The 18,542-nt window shown below is 40.4% G+C and overlaps 1 protein-coding gene across 5 annotated transcripts in view; it reads left to right on the plus strand.

Moving 5' to 3' along the window:
• Positions 1–18,542, plus strand: part of Zfp120l4 (zinc finger protein 120 like 4) — a 39,213-nt gene that overhangs the window by 11,767 nt on the left and 8,904 nt on the right. For 2 of the 5 annotated variants that reach the window (XR_005489525.2, XM_039084952.2), the window contains exon 1: positions 16,297–16,631. Coding sequence is in view for 4 of the 5 variants with exons in the window: in XM_039084952.2 (XP_038940880.1) it covers positions 16,629–16,631 (3 nt within the window). In the remaining variant the exon portion in view is untranslated. Of the gene's footprint in view, positions 1–2,115; positions 2,243–2,429; positions 2,648–3,635; positions 6,470–16,296; positions 16,632–18,542 lie in introns of those variants that run through there. The other 3 variants (XM_063267942.1, XM_063267943.1, XM_063267944.1) reach the window with 3 other exon arrangements.

An 18,542-nucleotide genomic window follows, 5' to 3' on the forward strand; every position in this document is an offset into this window, starting at 1 on the left:
TGGTGTTTGTCCTGCTGGATTACTTGCTTTGGTCCAATCTTCCCTCACTATGTACACATTCCTCTCTATTGGAATTGGAAGGGGTATTCTGTGCCTTTGTATGTTGGAAAGATGTAACTTGCTTTCTGATTTTACAAGATGTGGCAATCAAGAGTGTCAGAAGTGATTTGGGGCATTTGAAGAGTGTATGGGCTGCTGCAGGCTATTAGGGTCATTGGAAGCTCCTGATTAGCTGCCTGTGAGGGATGGTTTTCTTAGAATTGACTTGTTTGGACTTTTCCAGTTCTGGGAAACAGAAACTTAGGCGTAGTTTCCCAACCTGTCAGTTTACAACCTGTCATGCAGGAGTCAGCCTTGCTCTGGCCAATTCAGTTCTCTCAATAGAAGCTGTTGTAGGAGGAAGCTTTCTAGATGATTAGTTATTGGGGATGACATTTGGGTGTCTATAGACTCAACCCATTTGCTGTGTGGTGTGTGTGTGTGTGTGTGTGTGTGTGTGTGTGTGTGTGTGTGTGTATTATGTAGTGATTGTACCTGATTAGTCAGCTTCCTTCACGTGTTGTCTTCCCTTCAGCATTATAGACTCTAACCCTAAATCACATAAGATGCAGTTGAAGCAATTGCTATTCAGTGCTAAGGTATTTTGCAAGCCTGTTTTTTTTTTATAATTTTAATTTTGTTTTTGTTTTTGAGGACAAAGTTTCTTTATGTAGCCCTCGCTGTCCTGAAAGTAGGTGTGTAGACATTGGGCCTCAACCATAAATGGTCCACCTGCCTCTGGCTCCAGAGTGCCAGGATTCAGTGTGAGCCAACATGCCCAGCTTTCTCTCTGTTTGTTTGTTTGTTTGTTTGTTCGTTTTTATATTATTGGCTGATGGGTTGGACTGTGAGTTTTGGCACATGTCAAGCATACGCTGCTGTGTTGATCTTCATCCACGTTATGAATTTTGAAATTTGACAGAGAGCATATTCTGTTTCTCAGGATGGCATGTATTCATGACATTCATACTGCCTGGCTATATTGCCATGAATATGTATATTTTGCCTGTATGAATGAATATGCACATCATGTATGCCTAATCCCCATAGTAGTCAGAAAATGGCTTCAGAATTCCTGAACTTGCAGTAATCAATAGTTGTGAAGCTCCCTTCTAACTACTGGCAATTGAGGCCAATTATTTTAAAGACCAGCAACAGCTCTTCATTGCTGAACCAGCTCCTGTCCTATGTTGCTTATTTAGGATCAACATTTACATTGCCAATATTTTCAACTATCTATTTGTATCTGTTTAAACATTCATTCCCTTTTAGTAAGATCTCATTACTGTTACAGTTTAAACTGGGCCACCTCAAGATTCTGGAAGAAGAATACAGAACTGCAGTGAATGTAATTCTTTGTAGGAACTCTAGTAAAAACCTCTGAGTCGGGCTGGAGAAATGGCTCAGCGGTTAAGAGTTCCGACTGCTCTTCCAGAGGTCCTGAGTTCAATTCCCAGCAACCACATGGTGGCTCACAACCATCTGTAAAGAGATCTGATGCCCTCTTCTGGTGTATCTGAAGACAGCTACAGTGTACTTATATATACTAAATAAATAAATCTTTAAAAAAAAAACAAAAACAAAAAACAAAAAAACCTGAGTCCTTTCTATCTTTTTTGTTTGTTTGATTGATTTTTCATAGGAGACACAGGGTCTTAATATGTACCTTTGGTTGTCCTGGATAGACCTCAGATATACCTGCCTCTGCCTCCTGAGTGCTTGGTTTAAAGACATGAGCCTATTTGCTCACTTGATATTTTTTGCAGTTAGTAATTGTTCATACAGTTTCTCTGTGTGCTCGGTACTACACCTCTCTCTCTCTCTCTCTCTCTCTCTCTCTCTCTCTCTCTCTCTCTCCCCCCATTAATTAACATTTCTCTTGCAAGGCTATATCCTACTCAATGAGCAAAGAAATGACAGAGGTGAACCTTATTACTCAGTTTTCTTCTAAGATGATTTGGTAATTAACATTAGAACATCTGGGTCAAGAAATAAGTGGGGGAAATATCAGAAACATACATTTACAGTGATATCTGTATCACGGTTTCTGTTGTACTAATGTATGGGATATTTCAGGATGCATTGACCTATGATGATGTACATGTGAACTTCACTCGAGAAGAATGGGCTTTGCTGGATCCTTCACAGAAGAGTCTCTACAAAGATGTGATGCAGGAGACCTACAGGAATCTCACTGCTATAGGTAAGACAGTGAATTTTCTTTCAGTTTTTAAAATAAGGAAACAAAAGTTCCTTTGTTACTGTTGCTTTTCTGTAACTTCAATTGAGAATAAAGAAGAATGAGGTGAAAAGATCAGGTTCACTGAAGATAGTAACTTAAGTGTTGCCTAATTTCCAATAATCATACATTTTCTGGCATTATATTTTAGGTTACAATTGGGAAGACCATACTATTGAAGAACATTGTCAAAATTTCAGAAGACATGGAAGGTAATTTTCATGTGCAAGTTGGTATGAACATGCCTCATGCCTCTGAAGAAATGTTAGTACGTCCTAGAACTTTTAAAGAAAAGCAACAGTGGTAAAAAAAAAAAAAAAAAGCACTTCTTTAAGTGTATTGATTATTAAATTCTCACAAATCCATGTACCTCAATGTCAGGTGTCTGATTTGTGTTTTGCAAGGCCTTCCTCTAAGAAAGAAGACAAAGAAACAATGTCTTAGCCTTACCATTTGAATCATAGCCACATTACAGCTACTCTGTAAACCTGCCAATCTGTCTAGTCTCATAACACACACACACACACACACACGTACACATACACACACAGAGTAGGTGATAAGTTCATGTTTCTAATAGGCAAATATATCATCATAGTAAAACTGATTACTCATATACTAACATTGTTAAGTTTAAGTGAGAGGGACAGTTCATGAGAGTCAAGAATGTTGTTGTAGAGAAACCTTTATTCTTATGCCATATGACTATGATGAACAAAAAGTCAAACTGTGTGAATGCAATGTGGAAACATTTCATTTGTAATTTTAACAGGTATATCCTGTGTCACAATGCATACAAGCCATGTGAGCACAAGGATATTGAAAGAAGCAATGTCCCCCCACAGAACAATTAGGATATATGTAGCAGTCCACATTTGAGCAGACTTTCTCAGTGTGATACAAGTTTATAATTAGTTGGTTTCCCAACTTCGTTGGGAATATATCCATAAAGTCACCTAGCAGAAAATCCCTATGAATACTAGGATTGTGGAAATCCCTTTCTGTTTGCCCAGATTCACTTGGCCATTGTGTTATGCTAATGTAATGTATTTGACAATAAAGGAAAACATATGAATGTACACAATGTGGTAAAGCTCTGAGCTCTTCCATTTCTCTTCAAATATATGAGAAATCTCATAGAGCGAAAGGATGTTACAAATGTGAGTCATGTAATAACACTTTTACCAACCCATAGTGAATGGGAAACCATGAGTGTAAACAAACTGATACACCCTTAAGATGTGATTCTTCTTTACAATTAGACCAAATTATAAAATTAATTTCCACAGGTAAAAAGATTCATTAGTTTAGTGAATGTGGTAAAGCTTTCCCATGTGCTAACTATCTATCTTTGCAGACATGAAAGATGTCATCCTGGAGAGAAACCCTCTGAAAATACTCAGTGTGGTAAAGCCTTTGCACAACAGAGTCATCTCCAAAGACATAAAAGCACACATACTGGAGAGAAACTCTATGAATGTAAGCCACGTGATAAAGCCTTTACAAACGATTCTCAGCTTCAAACTCTTGAAAGAATTCATGCTGGAGAAAAACCCTACAAATGCAATCAATGTGGTAAAGCCTTTGCACGACTCAGTCATCTCAAAACGCATGGAATAACACACACTGGAGAGAAACCTTACGAATGTGATCAATGTGGTAAAGCCTTTGCATCTCATAGTTATCTCCAAGTACATAAAAGAATACATACTGGAGAGGAGCACTATGAATGTGATCAATGTGGTAAAGCCTTTGCATCTCATAGTTATCTCCAAGTTCATAAAAGAATACATACTGGAGAGAAGCCCTGTGTATGTGATCGGTGTGGTAAAGCCTTTGCATATCATAGTTATCTCCAAGTACATAAAAGAATACATACTGGAGAGAAGCCGTATGTATGTGATCAATGTGGTAAAGCCTTTGCATCTCATAGTTATCTCCAAGTACATAAAAGAATACATACTGGAGAGAAGCCCTATGTATGTGATCAATGTGGTAAAGCCTTTGCACTACTCAGTCATCTCAAAACGCATGGAATAACACATACTGGAGAGAAACCTTATGAATGTGATCAATGTGGTAAAGCCTTTACATCTCATAGTTATCTCCAAGTACATAAAAGAATACATACTGGAGAGAAGCTCTATGAATGTGATCAATGTGGTAAAGCCTTTGCATCTCATAGTTATCTCCAAGTACATAAAAGAATACATACTGGAGAGAAGCTCTATGAATGTGATCAATGTGGTAAAGCCTTTACATCTCATAGTTATCTCCAAGTACATAAAAGAATACATACTGGAGAGAAGCTCAATGAATGTGATCAATGTGGTAAAGCCTTTGCATCTCATAGTTATCTCCAAGTACATAAAAGAATACATACTGGCGAGAAGCCCTATGTATGTGATCAATGTGGTAAAGCCTTTGTAGATCAGAATCTCCTTAAAAGACATGAAAGAATTCATACTGGAGAGAAACCGTACGAATGTAATGAATGTGGTAAAGCCTTTGCAGGTTACCGTAATTTTCGAATGCATAAAATGATGCATGCTGGAGAAAGACCCTACAAATGTAATCAATGTGGTAAAGCCTTTGCACAACACAGTCATCTCAAAAGCCATGGAATAACACATACTGGAGAGAAACCTTACAAGTGTGATCAATGTGGTAAAGCCTTTACATCTCATAGTTATCTCCAAGTACATAAAAGAATACATACTGGAGAGAAGCTCTATGAATGTGATCAATGTGGTAAAGCCTTTGCATCTCATAGTTATCTCCAAGTACATAAAAGAATACATACTGGAGAAAAGCTCAATGAATGTGATCAATGTGGTAAAGCCTTTACATCTCATAGTTATCTCCAAGTACATAAAAGAATACATACTGGAGAGAAGCTCTATGAATGTGATCAATGTGGTAAAGCCTTTGCATCTCATAGTTATCTCCAAGTACATAAAAGAATACATACTGGAGAGAAGCCCTGTGAATGTAATCGATGTGGTAAAGCCTTTGTATGTCAGAATCTCCTTAAAAGACATGAAAGAATTCATACTGGAGAGAAACCTTATGAATGTAATGAATGTGGTAAAGCCTTTGCACGTTACCATAATTTTCGAATGCATAAAATGATGCATGCTGGAGAAAAACCCTACAAGTGTAATCAATGTGGTAAAGCCTTTGCACAACACAGTCATCTCAAAAGGCATGGAATAACACATACTGGAGAGAAACCATACAAGTGTGATCAATGTGGTAAAGCCTTTACATCTCATAGTTATCTCCAAGTACATAAAAGAATACATACTGGAGAGAAACCTTACAAATGTAATGAATGTGGTAAGGCCTTTGTAGGTCAGAATGATCTCAAAAAACATAAAAGAACACATACTGGAGAGAAACCTTACAAATGTAATGAATGTGGTAAGGCCTTTGTAGGTCAGAATGTTCTTAAAAATCATAAAAGAACACATACTGGAGAGAAACCTTACAAATGTAATTAATGTGGTAAAGCCTTTTCACAATCAAGCCAACTCCAACTACATAAAAGAACACATACATACTAAAGAGTAACCCTATGAATGTAAGCAATGTAGTAAAGCCTTTACTGTGATCTTCAAAGGTATGGTGGTTAAAATATACTTGGCCCATGGCAAGTGGCAGTGTTAGGAGGTATGGCCTTTTTGGAGTAGATGTGGCCTTTGAGGAAGTATGTCACTGTGGAGGGGGGATGGGCTTTGAGACCCCATGCTTAAACTCTACCCAGGGCAGAAGAGTCTTCTGGCTGCCTTCTGATCAAGATGTAGAACTCTCTCCTCCAGCACCATGTCTGCTCGGACACTGACATTCCTTCCACCTTGATAATAGACTGAACCTCTGAATCTGTATACCTCCCCTCCCCCCAATTAAATGTCCTTTCTAAGAGTTGCCTTGGTCATGGTATCTTTTCACAGCATTAAAACCCAAATTAAGACAAACAGCATAAAATATACCACACTAGAGAAAAACTGTGAATGTACTAAATATGGTCAAGCCTTTGCACATTTGTATAACTCTCACTATAACAAAAGTATTCATACTTCCATTCACTGAAACCCTGGGCTCTGTGGTAAAGTCTGTGTCTTGAAATCTGCATAAATACCTAACAATTCAAAAACAGGGTCAAAGTAAATGCCAGGAGTCTATTGGAAACAAGCTGAGTTAGAAGGGTAGGGATTATGTTTAGGGTGGTTGGGTGTGCCTTTAGTGCTAGTGAAAGAGCCGCCCCAAAATTTGGGGAGCCTCTCTAGTCGCGGGATGGAGTTCCCCAGGAAACGCGAGTAGCTGGTCTTGATGTAACCGCAAGAGGTAGCGTTTATTAACGAGATCTCGGGCCAAAACGTGTGTCACGCAGGAGACAGAGGAATCGACCCCAAGACTCGAAATTTAAGGCTTTTTATGGGGGAAGGCAAGGGGATTCAGCGTGGTTATCAGCAAGGGAAATGGGTACAAGGTCTCATCTGTAAGCAGTACATGCGGGCTGGAGTGTTCTCAATGTAGGAGAGTGTCTTATCTTTATCTGTAGAGCAGGGAGTTGTCCGTCCCGGATGGCCCCGACTCAGCTGAGATGGTGGCTGCTAGTTCCTGGAACAATCCCTTGACCTTGTTTTTAGGCTTGTCAGGGCACATCTCAGGCCTGCTCTGTCCTGTCCCCTTATCTGCTGTTCTTTTGCAGTTTTTATGAAGTTTTTATTTTAACTCTTCACTAGAAAGTTAGGGGTTAGGGTTAAAGTGTTGGGGGGCGGTGTGGGTTAGGGTTAGGGAGTGGACGGGTAGGGTTAGGTTGGTGTTTAGATTTAGGGGGTTAGGAAAAAGTGAATTTGGGGAAGGAAATGGGAGGTTGGTTGTGGGACAGGGAGGGATGAAAATGATATATAGTAAAATCCTCAAATACGAAAACAATCAAGTTGAAAAGCTTCAATGTAAATAGATGGGGGGGGGTAAGGAGAGTTGTTACTACATACATTAATGAAATTCAGAAAAATCATTAGGTCTTATCTTAGAAATCATTTATTCCAATAAAGTGGGAAAACTCTAAAGTACGTAGATTTCTGGATGTATATAACCTACGAAAACTAAATCGTGAAGATCTAAAAAAAAAAAAAAATTGAGCAGCTTTGTAGAAAGCAGTACAAGTGAAGTAGTGATCAAATATTTACCAAATAAAAAAATTACCAGACCTTCAATGAAATACACAAATGCTTCTCAAACTATGCTTTTAAATAGCAAAGAAGGTTACATTACCAAACTCTTTATGAAGTTAGTATTACCCTAGTACTAAAACCAGGTAAACACAGTCCAATCTCCAACATAAATATATGCAAAGTTTCCTTAAAAATACCTGCAAACTCTTCAATAATATATCACAAAATTACCATGATCAAACTGGTTTATTCCAGAGATGTAGTGTGGCTCAATATGTCAAACTATAAATTTCACTAATCTGTTGTTTTTTGATAGAACAGAAATAACATTTCAATCATGTCAAATATGCCTTAGAAACTCAGAATATAAGAAACACATCTCACCATAATAATATATATGTCAAGCAGGAGCCTTATCAACCAGTAAAAATAAATATGGAAAGAAATCTGGGGAATAATCCCATTCAAAACAACTTAAAAGTCCAAGCGCCCCCCCCCCCAATTCTCTTGAATTAAACCTGACCAAGGAAGTGAAAGACCTCTATAATGAAAATTTTATAAATACTGAATAAAATTAAAGAGGACACTAGAAGACGGAAAGACCTTGCATGCTCATGGGATGGCCATACTTCCATAATCAATCTACAGATTCAATGCAATCCCAAGAGAAATTAAGGGGGAATATTGTCAAAATACATTACATAATGCATGAACACCCTATAATCCCATTATTCTGTATAATAAGTATTAAGACATTTTTGAAAGCTTTAGATCCAAGCTGGATTTAGGAACGCACAGAGTCACACAAACGCACATGACAAAACTGCAAAATACCACTGAGGCATATATATATGTTCTGCCAGTAAAACCAGCTCTGGTGAGGTGGTGCCTGGCATTCATTGTCAAGACAGCTTAGCCTAAATTATTGATCTCAAGTGAGAGACCCAGCTTCAAAAACAAGGTAGATATTACCTGAGGTCAACAATTGTTCAAGAGATGCATGCAAACATATATGCACATACTATATACAAATGGAACATAATTCAGACTAAAAGCTGTGGCACATGCCAGAACATAGATGCCCCAAGGAATTTACACAAAAAGAAATAACCCAGTTGCCAAGAGACAATTACTATATGATGTTATTTGTACAAGGAGCCTAGAGACAACAAATTGGAAGCAATGGAAAGCAGCATGGTGGTTGCCGAGGGCTGTGAGAGGGAGAAGTGAAGAGCTGGTATTTATTGAATATAGAATTTCAGTTTGAAATGGTAAAAGAATTGTGATGCATGGGAATCATAATCCCACAATACAGTGAATGTACTTCATGCCAATCAACTATCAACTTAATCAACTTAGATAAAAATGTTAGCTTTCATATTATGTATATTTTACAAGAATAATAAAAGTCCTCCATCGCCATAAAGTGATAAGGAGTTTGGGCCCTGTATAGCTGCAACTCGGTAACAGCAATGTTAATCTACGTTGGTGAGTTTCTTAATGGTCTCAGTGCATTTAGATATTTGTATCGTGAAAATAAAGTAACATTAAAATGTCTACCAAGGTCTTTTCTGAGGTATCTTGAAATCTCAAAGGAAACTCCTTTGAGTGACTTGGTGTAATAGAGGCAGCTGTTGGCTGTGAGGTGCTGAGAAGAAGGCAGAATCAGAGAAGCCTGAGTGCTCTGCACAGCACTAACTCCCAGGCAGTACTTAGTTTACTTTCCTTTATAAAACTTTACAGAATGAAATTTTAAGCCTATCTGGTTGATTAACCACATGTACTTTCACAAGAAGTCAGCATTAGATGCTTCCTTTGTCCTCAAATGTCTTTTTTTTTTAAGGTATGTCCCTGAGGCTAGGGTACATATTACATGAACACACACACACACACACACACACATACACACACACAGAGAGAGAGAGAGAGAGAGAGAGAGAGAGAGAGAGAGAGAGAGAGAGAGAGAGATGCCTGCAGTAGTGGCGGCCTGCAACATGCAAGGATTTTTTTTCTTCACTAAATTTTTGTGTCATCTTTGGCTGTCTAGAGATGTTTCAATTCATGCTGGCATAAGAATATATGCTCAATGCTTCTTTAGATATTTAGACTGAAGTTTTGTGTAACAAATATCAGTTTATTACCCCTAGGATGGCGAGCCTCCTCAAGACAGAAGAAGCTGTAAACAACACAACACTAAGCATTCAATACTGAGCGACACAGATTCCAGCTCTGAGTCCCACACCAATGGAGTGCTAGACAGCATCTTAGAACCTTCAACTGTAAAACTGACTAAATAGCACATACCATTTGGGATTACTGTAAAACTAGGGGTGAAATGTGTAAGACTGTGCAGGCCCTGTCACCTAGTGGACACCAAGTAAACATTAGTTACTATTTCTGTCACTGGTGTTAGTGTTATTACAGAGCCTATGCAGGATAGGGGACAACAGTAAGTGTGCACTGGTAAACACGATCCCCCCCCCACACACACACACATCATTAGGAATGATGAGAGATTGAGACTAAGACAACTCTAGCAGTTAACATTTTGGGTTGTTTCAATGACACCCTTTTCACTTGGTCTTGCTAACTCTGACCATTGCTAATATCCAACCCACCTTTTTATCTGTTTTTAAAAACAAAATTACATGAAATGGACTATTAAGGCAAGCTGACACCTGCTTTTCCTGTTCTTTTTTTAAAGATTTATTCATTTTATTATATATAAGTACACTGTAGCTGTCTTCAGATAAACCAGAAGAGGGCATCAGAACTCTTTACAGATGGTTGTGAGCCACCATGTGGTTGCTGGGAATTGAACTCAGGATCTCTGGAAGAGTAGTCAGGTGCTCTTAGCCGCTGAGCCATCTCTCCAGCCCGCTTTTTCTTTTTTTTAATATTTATTTTTAGTATGTGTGGGAGTGCGAGGCACCCTCAGAGACTAGAAGCGTCTGGTCCCCTGGAGCTGGACTTAGAAGCAGCTGTGAACCTTCCAATGTGGATGCTGGGAACCAGGCCTTGGTCCTCTTCAATGGTAGTCTGTGCTCTTAACCACTGAGCCTTCTCCCCAGCCCCAAAAATGCTTCTCTTGAAGAAAGGAACACATGTTTTAAAATTGTATCACATTACCTGGTAAGGACTATCACAAACAACAGATGCTGTAAAAAAAAAAAATACAGGTTGTGATTTAGCAATTAAGAGCTAGAAGACAGGCACAGTGCAACCGGTGTCCCTCTAACTGACCTCAGCCTCTGTCAGATTTGCATCAGATATAGTAATGGAGACTCAGGTGGGAGGTTCTCAAAGATTGGACACAATATTTATTACCCACTAAGTTTGCAGAGCAAAATACATTTTATCCCAAACTATTGTATACTTTTCAAGCCTGCAACTTTCCCTAAATGATTTTTACTATTTGTTCTAAAAAACAAAAAAGCTCAACAACAACAAGAAAATCCGCCAGCATGCTGTTTCCTGACATTTTCTGTATTTCATTTCCCCTAGAACAAGTAGGGCCAAAAGCTTCTGAACCATGTTGGGCTGTGCTTAAGGACAATAATGCATTAACACACTTTTTTTCCATTTAATTTATTTTAATCATTTTATTCTAGCAAACCTTCAGAGGGCAGAGGAGTAATTCCATTCACCCCTATCATATTCTGCCCTGCCCTGCTGCACATCAGCTCAGTGGCTTACCAAGGGCAAGGTTTTAATGCAGGTTTGTTTTTGTTTTTGTTTTCTTTAAGATCAGGGGTACAGTGTGTCTAAACAGAAAGAACTGCACTAAGTCCATTAGTAGACACCAAATAGCTTTGAGAATAGGTCTTTCTGGAAACACCTTCAATAATGTCAGTTTAGGGTGCTAACAGAGGCCACTTGAGAAATCATTTTAAACCAAAACAAGGAAATCCACTTAAGAAAGGGTTAATAAATCAGTATAACGACCATATGTAGGAACTGTTGATAGTCACTGTACACTGACTTTAAGCATCAATTAAGAAAGTGGTAATTGGGGCTGGAGAGATGGCTCAGTGGTTAAGAGCACCAACTGTTCTTCCTGAGGTCCTGAGTTCAAATCCCAACAACCACATGGTGGCTCACAACCATCTGTAATGAGATCCAATGCCCTCTTCTGGTGTGTCTGAAGACAGCTACAATGTACTCATATATAATAAATAAATAAAATATTTTAAAAAAAAGAAAGTGGTAATTGTTCAAATTCTGAAGGTTATGATAGAATCAATGAAAAAACATCTTTCTTAGTCAATCATAAGGGAGAAGCTTATGATTTGACTCATTTCCCAATCAATGGAAGCTTGTGGTTTGAACTTGTTTTCTATTTGGTATGGTCACAGCCTTCAATAGGTCAGAACCAAAAGCCATGTACTTTAGAATGCTTATAAGAGGCTCATCATTGACAGTAGGAATTATAAAAATATGTATAGTCAATAGTCACATGAAAAGTTAATACAAAACTGGAAACCGAAGTAGAAAAATTAATATTACTGAATGAATACAGTATTATATGTGCTTTTGGTACCATGTAGCTAAATCAATAAATATATTTATTAATATTTTTGAGTTAAATATTTCAAAATAAAATAACTTTAAAATATTTATTGACTTGTGTGGGTGTATGTACCTACCTGCACACATGTGAGTGCCACAGTGCACATGTAGAGACAAGAGGACATAATCACAAGGACAAGGACAAGGCGACACATAATCATGTCCCTAGAAAAATAGCTACAGTCACACTGAGTAAGCCTGTGGCAGTTGTAGAGAGCAGTGGGTCCTGCTTGCATAAGTGTTCTGAGGAAGCTATGGCCAATAAACAGAGACTTAAAATGAAGAAGCTATGGCTGATCAATAGAAACTTAAAAATGGTTCTTACAAAGATGGTATCCAATTGATAGGTGCTTATCAGGAAACACTGCTTGGTACAATGAGCACATCTCTATGTGCAATTAAGAAAGTATTATGACAAAGGGATGCTATTTGATGAATGGACTTATACCCACAAATGTTTAATCTGTCTCACCTTGCATAACTCAATAACCAGCTGCCAGCTGGGTATGTGCTCATGTCCACAGGATATTTCTGGCTGGATATTCATTTTTGGCTTGTTGAAATTGTGCTTTGTAGTGCAAAATGAAGTTAGGGAGTAATTGACCTATCAGGAGATGGGAAGGGGGAAGAAAAACTACTGGGGGCTTTTACAATGATGTGGCTTTTAGGATGCTGATGTTTTGATTTCATTTAAGCAGAACAACCAATGATATCACTGCTCATGGGAGCAGTGTAGAAAGACTGTATAAAGACAGGTGGGTCAAGCTATTCAGTGCCACTTGGTTGAAAGTCAAGAGCTACTCAAAAGTTTTTACTTTTGCCAGACCATATATCTATCCTCAGTTTCCAGAACTCTACCAGAGATGGACTCCAGCACTTCTCACAGCACAATTATCTACAAATACATGTACCAGAGAGAAAATATATCAATGTAAAAAACATAGTAAGGCCTTTGCATGTAACAGTAGTCATACAAAATATGAGAAAAAGTCAAACTGCAGAGTAATTCCATAAACACAGTCAATGTGTTAAAGTTTCCTAGGATCTTCACACAGGAGTAAAACCTTTAGTGTATGGTCAGTCTGTTAAAGCCTTTGCATATCTCAGTAGTCTTTGAATTCCTGAAAGAACTCATACAGAGGGGAATCTATGACTATAAAACATTTGGTAAGATCTTTTTTTTTTTTTTTTTTGGTTCTTTTTTTCGGAGCTGGGGACTGAACCCAGGGCCTTGCGCTTCCTAGGCAAGCGCTCTACCACTGAGCTAAATCCCCAACCCCTGGTAAGATCTTTTAAATCACTGCACACACTATTGAAAGATTAAGAGAAATCTCTTTAATGACAACATACATTCAGCTCTGGCTAATACTCAAATAAGAGCTGGCTGAGAGTAGATTTTATTTTCCTCCTATGCTGTCAAACTTAAGTCCCTTTTAGGTTCAGGCCCCAGGTTAAGTTTTGAACAATTTAAATATGGACTAGGGACCACAAGTGTAGCCACTTAGACAGACATTTACACAGCAAATACTTTCCGAGAATTATTTTATAAGTACACCAGTGCCTTGAAATGAGTTCCTTGGTCAAAAGCAATACCGTGTGGAATACCATGCCACTAAATAAGCCATTCTAGAAGTCCATGGATGCTGGTTTTGGTAGAAGCATTATGTGCAGGAAAGACAAATTCATAGCCAGAATAAGTATCTACTCCAGTAGGAAGAAAACATTGTCCTTTCCATGGAGGAAGTGGTCCAGTGTAGTCAACCAGCCACCAGGTTGATGGCTGGTCACCTTGAGGAACGGTGTTATATCTGGGGCTCAGTGTTGGTCTCTGCTGTTGGCAGATCTGGCATTCAGCAGCAGCTGCAGCCAGGTCAGTCTTGGTGAGTGGAAGTCCGTGTTGTTGAGTCCAAGCATAACCTCCATCTTGGCCACCATGTCCACTTGGTTCCTGTCCCCATTGACCAATGAGAGGATTGGCAGGTAAAAGAGTCTGACTGTCCACAGAACATGTCATCTTATCTACTTGATTATTGAATTCCTCCTCAGCTGAAATCACCCTCTGGTGAGCATTTACATGGCACACAAATATCTTTGCCCATTTGGAGAGATCCATCCACATACTTCTCCAGATGTCTTTCTCACCAATTTTCCAAATGTGATCTTTCCAAGTCCCTGACCATCCAGCCAAACCATTGGCTACAGCCCATGTGTCAGTGAACAATCATGTACATTTGGCCATTTCTTCTTTCGCACAAACTGTAATACCAGGTGTACTGCCCGAAGTTCGCTCCACTGTGAAGATCTTCCTTCACCTGTATCTTTCAGGGTTGTTCCGGAAAGGGGTTGTAATGCTGCAGTTGTCCACTTCCAGATGGTGCCTGCATTACATGCAGAGGCGGCAGTAAACCAGGTCCTAGTCTTCTTCAGTCAGCCAATCATAGAGAACACACCCATAAGGCTATAGGTGCATGCTTAGCAGCAGATGGCATTGTAACAAGAGTAGAAACCATAGGCTTTTGGGCAACTTCTTCATGTAATTTGCTCAGGCCCAATCAAATATATACCACTTTTATTTGATAATAGACCGTTGCTGTCCATGTCCTACTTTCTCACTTGGAGAGTCTGATAACACCCAGCTCATGGTGGGCAGTTCAGGTCACATGGTAACTTGGTGTCCCATTGTCAAATGTTCAGTTTCTCCTAAGGCCTAATAGCAGGCCCAGAGCTGTTTTTCAAAGGGAAATCAGTTGTCCGCGGATGATGGTATAGCAGTATATACCAGAGTTTCAAAGCAGTAGGCTTTTTAATGCCAGAAAAAGGAAAGAAAGAAAGAAAGAAAGGAGAAAAGGCAAGAAAGAACTTGCTAGCCAGAGGTAAGGTAAGTAGACAAAGAGAATGAGCTACCATCTTCAGTGTTCTTTATATATGTAGGCTGCCACCAAAAGCTGTGGCCTAGAGTAAAGGTGGATCTTAACAACTCAAAAAATCTAGATTAAAGAAGGGTTTTCACGTTTCAAAAGCTATAATTAAGAGAAATCCCCCCACAGTACCTAAACTCTTTCAGTTTTAGTTAATTCCACATGTAGTCAGTTTGAATACAAGGAATAGCCATCATGTAAGACAAGACAGAAGAAATGAGAAAGATTTCCCCCCTGTGGCAGGCAAGGAGAGGATAGGAGTCATTTCCAAAGCAATGATTTCCTTCAAGAAAAGAAGCCTGGGATTTTACTGAAGGAGTCTGGCTATGTTCACATATAGGTTTCCCCACCCCTATACATGCCACGTTAGCCATCATTGGACTAAACGATGTGAAAATTCTAATAAATCTGCTTTCAACATGCAGAGATTCATCCTATCAGTTCTGTTCATCTAGAGAACCTTTACTAAAACAGTTCTGTGTGTGAATGTGTGTTCACCTTCCCACTGAAGAGGATGTGCTGGCTAACACTAGTGTTCCTCGAGGTTTGTCTCCCAGGGTTCCCATACCTAACAGTGAAAACTAGCTGAAGTTTACCTAAACCCAGCAGGAAGGATTCCACCCAAGCCAAATGACATTGTTTATTGGGGGCTATTCTCTAGTGGGCTCACTGATCCCAAGGATACAGAGTTCACTAGTCCCAGAGAGGTCAGTAAAGTCGATATGGGGAGTGAGGATAATGAGCAGGGGTGGGGAGAAAGAGCAAGCAAGGGAAGCAGGGAAAGAAAAATGCAGTAGGCAGGGAGGGGGTGAGAGAGAAACAGAAAGACAAAGAGTACAAAATTTCTGGATGATATAGGAAGAGCTTCTGGGGAAGGGAAAACTCGGCCCCTGCGCTGGAAAGTTCAAGGTACAAGGTGGGGTATGCCAGTCACGCCCTGTTACAGGTGGGGACTGAGGAGTGCTGGGAGAGCCTGGAGGCCCAGACAGCTTTGGTGTGTTAAATATATGAAGGTCAGCCACTTGTTGGGTCTGAATCCCAACAGCCACAAAAGAAAACTCTTGTTTCGTCAAATCTCTCTTTAGTTGTTACTGTCTTGGGCACCCTTCCACTCGTGGAACAGATTAAGAACTCCACTGCAAGTTGAGTACCAGGGGTTATGCAAGCTGCATACCTTTATTCCAGGAGGAAGAAAGGAAAGAGCCTACTGAGTGTTGTGAGCTGAGTGCAGGTTGAAGTGAGGACCGGGTGAGCACAGGGTCACCGCCCACAAAAGGGAGGAGCAAGCGGCTGAGCAGTGGTAGGTGGCCATGTGGGTCCTTCCTGGGGCTGGGCGGGGAGACAGATGAGTAGCTATTGGAGGACAGGCTACTGAAATGCAAATCCCTGTAGATCCGGAAAAGATCTGGCTCTGGAATTGAAGCTTGGGCTGAGAACTGTGTATGCTGACTGTATCTTCAGCTCACTCTAACTCTTAAGGAGGTGCTAAAGTCACTCAAGACTACTGGCCAATCAGAGTTCAGTGGACCTGTCAATCAGAAGAGAAGGCGGGCTTTTCCGGGTGCCTTGTTGCAGGATTCCCTTAGTAGCTAAGCAGTTTTCAATGGTCCTGGCTGCTGTGCTCTGAGTCCTGCGGTTGGATTCTGTGAGGCATGCTCAGGCAAGCTCCAAAGTTGCGACATGGTGAGCACAGGGTCACGGCACACAAAGGGCAGGAGGCCGGGGGGCCGGGCGGGCGGGCGGGTGGCGGCGGAGGAGGGGGTGGGGGGACTGAGCAGTGGGAGCTGGTGTGGTGGGTCTTTCCGGGGGCTGAGTGGGAATCACCGGCTACCTGTGAGGTTTTAGCCACTCACTGGACCCAGAGGCAGTTTCTGAATAACTTCCCTGTAGGGGCTGCAATTGTGCAGAGCATTTGACTTGTGTATGGAAAGATCCTTGGCGTGATCCCAAACTCAGAAGCCTAGTTTCTACAAGTTCTGTTGTTAGCATTTAACATTAAGGTGTAAGATCCATTTGGAGTTATTTTGTTGAGGTTGTGGAAGGCATCTCATGTGCTGGGTAGCAATCCAGTATCAAGCTGTAATGTAAGAGTGGAATTGATGATGTAAGGGATTTGCTAAAGGTTAGGAGATAGCAAGGCACACCAAGTAGAATTTAGCTGAGAGAGGACTGCCTGCAAAACACCCCACGTGTAAGTAGTAAGCTAACCAGGCCTGTTAGAGATTAGGATGCTAGGATACACAAGTTTGTTCACCAGGATTGTCCAGAAATATGGCACCAGACCCCGATTAGCAACCAGCCACTAGGCCCATCTCCATATCAAAGAGCAGGCCTCTAACAAGCTGATCAGTGGGGCATTACAGGATCACAGTCAACAGTAAGGCCTGGTGTGCCATAAAGGTTTAGTTTTCTTCTTGAGAAAAGCATAGTTCGCCACTTGGTCAAGATGACATCTGGTGACAACCATTAGAAAAGGTAAAACAACAAAATACTGTTGTATTGAGTGCTGCCCTGATCAAGCTACGCTTTCCCTCCTTTTCCTGAGGTCCCAGTGTTTGAGCTCCTTCTGAGACTCAGGGACATGCTTGGCAGAGCCAGTAACCATCCAGGGCCTAGTCCTTGGGAACTTTCCCTGGAGCCCTGGGTATAGAGATAAAACAGCTCCACTAAAACCAGGAATATGCTTGGGGTCAGGGCATTTGGGAGGGGTTGCTTAAGATTCTGAGAAAACAACTCTTGCTGTTGTGGTTTGCCCAGAAGTTTTCGTATTTTGATTCTAATTCCACTGCCCCAAGGACAGCTGCCTAGTCACCTACTCAGAACTCAGATGACTTCACCAGAACCACCTCCCCATTGAATTTGTAAAGTAGAGGTGAGGGGCAGGTACAGGATAGAAGGAGGCCTGTCATTGGAGGAGAAGGAAGGATGGGCAGGAGAGAAGTTTGAAAGAAGAGAAGGAGACCAGGACAGAAAGGAAGAGAGAGGAGAGAGGAGAGGGTTAGAAGCCATCGCAGGTGATGTTAAGAGTCTGCTCTGTGTATTTACAGGTTGTTATCAATGTTTCTAAGGGATGGATGGTACCAGGCTTTGTATGTTTAAGTCGGCAATTACACCTTACCAATTGGATCTAAGATTATTGTGTTTTGTGTTCTTTATGTGTGGGTTTGAATGTAGGAAAGTTTGCGGCTGGGATGTGTTTCCGCCAAGATACCTAGTGGGATAAAAGACCAACAATACCCTCTTTTATTTTTACATTTTTACAACAACACTTCCCACCTTATGAGGCTATGGGTACCAAGGCCACTATAGGCTTGGTAAGGAATATTTTTGAAATACACTGAGTTCCTTGTGCAGCACTGTTTGATTAGACTTTTCCTGAGTGTGTCCCACTATATGATGTTTCTGCTAACTTCGTAATTTAATCTTTCTGCTGACTTCATAGATGTCTCCCGTTTCTTTCCATTTCCCTCATGTAAACCATATACAAGGTGACATTCTTCTTAATGTCTTAGCTTAAGACACCCCCACCCCCACCCCAGCTTTTATACTTTCTACCTTCTCCTTTTCCTATGTTTTTCTTCCTCTGAGACCTTC

Source organism: Rattus norvegicus, chromosome 9 (assembly GCF_036323735.1).
Source record: "Rattus norvegicus strain BN/NHsdMcwi chromosome 9, GRCr8, whole genome shotgun sequence".
Lineage (NCBI taxonomy): Eukaryota > Metazoa > Chordata > Mammalia > Rodentia > Muridae > Rattus > Rattus norvegicus.